General features: G+C 55.4%; 1 protein-coding gene across 1 annotated transcript; it reads left to right on the forward strand.

Moving 5' to 3' along the window:
- Positions 1 to 288: 288 nt before the first annotated feature.
- On the forward strand, positions 289 to 2,384 carry LOC109763508 (U-box domain-containing protein 39). The gene has a single exon (XM_020322356.4). The coding sequence runs from the start codon at positions 612 to 614 to the stop codon at positions 2,226 to 2,228; it is 1,617 nt and encodes a 538-aa protein (XP_020177945.1). The 5' UTR covers positions 289 to 611; the 3' UTR covers positions 2,229 to 2,384.
- Positions 2,385 to 3,006: the final 622 nt, after the last annotated feature.

The raw sequence follows: 3,006 nt of genomic DNA on the forward strand, positions 1-3,006 counted from the left end.
TAAGATAACTTTTAAGCTTCATGTGTCCTTCGATCCGCCTTTCATCTTCTTGAAGACTACAAATACATTTCTTTCTATGTCGTCTATTGACGACTATTTAAAAGTATTGTGTGTTACTGTCTCCCTCTAAAATGAAGTCGGCATTGGATCTTTGGTATCACTTGATTTTCCCTTCTGGCGATAGAACAATCTTCTCATTGGATTGATATTTTGTATCAATCCATTTTTAGACGAGATGTGAGTCTCCGTAATTTTATAAGGCGATAATAGTGAAGAGGCGTTGTTTTTTTCTTTCTTTTTTATTATGTACCACTGGTGTGTTTTCCATGTAAAAAAGCGATAAGAATGTTCAAGAACATTCTTGCCAAGTACTATCTATCCTGCCTCTGTTTGAGATGCAGATCCAGAGGTTACATGTCAGTACCTAATCGCCGATCCCTTCCAGGCTAAGTCACCTCGCAATGTCCCCAAGCCACAATACTTAAATGCCCGAAAAGGACGGCGAGCACGGCTCCAGACAGCCAAAGCAAAGGTGAGCCACCGTCCATTATTGCACCAAAAGCACCAAAGCGCCGCTGCGCTGCTTGCAGCTGCCGAGCTGATAATTAAGCATGGGTGCCGCGCGCGCATGGCGCTGGAAGCTTCTGCACTTCCACTCCAAGCCGCCGCCGCCGCCGTCCCTCCCTGCAACCCTGTCCCCGGTGGACAAGGAGGAGGAGGTGCCACGGGAGTTCCTGTGCCCGATACTGGGCGCGCCCATGTCCGACCCGGTGATCCTGCTGTCGGGGCGGACGTACGAGCGCGCCTGCATCCAGGCCTGCGCGGAGCTTTCCGTCTCTCCGCCTGGCGTGGAGGGAGACTCGCCGGCATCGGGTGGGGTGGTTCCCATACCCAACGACGCGCTCGGAGCGGCCATCCGGACTTGGAGCGCGCGGTCTGGACGCGCGCCGCCTGCTGCCCCTTCCGCCGCGGCGGCACGGGAGGCCGTGCTACGCGCGGTTCCATCTCCGCGGCCCCCAGGCAGGTCGTCTTCTAACTTGTCCTGCTCCTCCAGGGCGTCCGCTGCGTCGACGTCGTCCTCCTCCTCCCGGTCGTCGTCAGAGATAACGGCGGTGGAGAGGCTGGAGATGGTGTGCGCGAAGAAAACGGAGTCGTTGCGGGTTGGTGAGGATGAGGAGGAAGTTGGCCAATTGACAGTGAAGGCTGTGAGCGGCGGAGACGAGTGGGAGGTGGAGTCAGCGATGGCGGCGCTGCGACGGGCGACGCGGGAAAGCGCGCCGAGGAGGCGGGCGCTCTGCGTGCCGCAGCTGCTCGCTGCGCTCCGTCGCGTGCTGCTGTCCGCGCGTCACTCCGCCGCGGCGCGCGCCGACGCCACCGCTGCTCTGGCCAACCTCTCCCTCGAGCCTGAGAACAGGGTGCCCATCGTCCGCGCGGGCGCCGTGCCGGCGCTCGTCGAGGTTGCCAGCTTGGGTGCTGCCGCCCCGGAGGCATGCGAGCACGCGGCAGGCGCTCTGTTCGGCCTGGCCCTCCACGAGGGCAACCGCGCCGCCATCGGCGTGCTCGGCGCCTTGCCTCCTCTTCTGGCACTCCTTACCACCGGCGACCAGGCCCCGCGAGCGCGCCGCGATGCCGGGATGGCTCTGCTCCACCTCTCCCTCGCCGCCGTTAACCAGTCTAAGCTCGCGCGCGCCCCGGGCGCCGCCAAGAACCTGCTCTCCATCTCGTCCGATTCCAACGAGCCGTTGCCCATCCGCAGGCTGGCCCTCATGGTGATCTGCAACGTCGCCGCCTGCACTGAGGGCAGGACAGCGCTCATGGACGCCGGCGCCGTCTCGACGTTTTCCGTCATCCTTTCCGACGACGCTCACAGGTCGGAGCTTCAAGAATGCTGCGTCGCGGCATTGTACGACATGAGCAAGGGAAGCCCGCGGTTCCGGGGGCTTGCCAGAGCGGCCGGCGCCGACCGGCCCCTCATCCTCATCGCCGAGCAAGCGGACCCGGGCGTTCACAAGGACATGGCGCGGAAGGCTCTGCGAGCAATGCTGGGCCTGGGCGACATCAACGGCGGAGGCCTTCATGATTTCAGCAACAGCGAACGCAACGACGATGACAGCGGCACCATTGCGCCGTCCCTGCCGGTCCGCCGCCGGCGCGCCGCGAGCTGGGGAGCTCCTCCTGCCTCGAAGCTGCCAAGTTCACACCACTGGCGATCAGTATGTATCGATTAGCTTTAGTTCTTGAGCTGGGTGTTGCTGTGTTGTCATAATTGCAGTGGATTCATGCAGTGCTCCTTTTTACCTGCTTGGTCTGTAATTTTGAATGGATGGTGAAATTAAAGACAATTGTGCAGTGGAAGCGCATATGTTTGTGCTCTACTTTGTTTATACATATTTCCCCTGAAAAGGCTTTAGATCTAGATCAAACCATCTGTACAGATATCCTAAAAAATAAAGAAAATATACCTAGATGTCAAGGGTTGATCATCTTTTTTGCAGATAGAAGAAGATTATTCATGTACTCATCTATGTGTAGGATATACCTGCTCTACCCAGACAAGTGCATAAGTGGGAACCCCAAAGAAAGGGTGCCTTCAGATCAATGTAGGTGGTGCATATGTTTGCGTTCTACTTTGTTCATATGTTTATTTCCAATAAAAGGACTTGGATCTAGCTCAAATCAACAAATATCCCTAAAAACTAAGGAAAATATATCGAGATCTCTAGGGCCGATCATCATATTTGCAGACACAAGAAGATTATTCACGAACTCATCTTTATGTTAGATATACCTGCTCTGGCCTTGATAAGCACGAGCGGACAAGTGCATAATTGGGAACCCCGAGGCGGGGTGCTTTAGGATCAATGGAGATGGCGTATATATTTATGCTCTACTTTGTTCATAAGTTTTTCATGAAAAGGCCTTAGATCTAGATCAAACAAGTAGTATAGATGTCCCCAAAAAGAATAAAGAAAACATATCAAGATCTTTGGGGTTAGTTATCTTCTT

Source organism: Aegilops tauschii, chromosome 7, assembly GCF_002575655.3.
Source record: "Aegilops tauschii subsp. strangulata cultivar AL8/78 chromosome 7, Aet v6.0, whole genome shotgun sequence".
Classification (NCBI taxonomy): Eukaryota; Viridiplantae; Streptophyta; class Magnoliopsida; order Poales; family Poaceae; genus Aegilops; species Aegilops tauschii.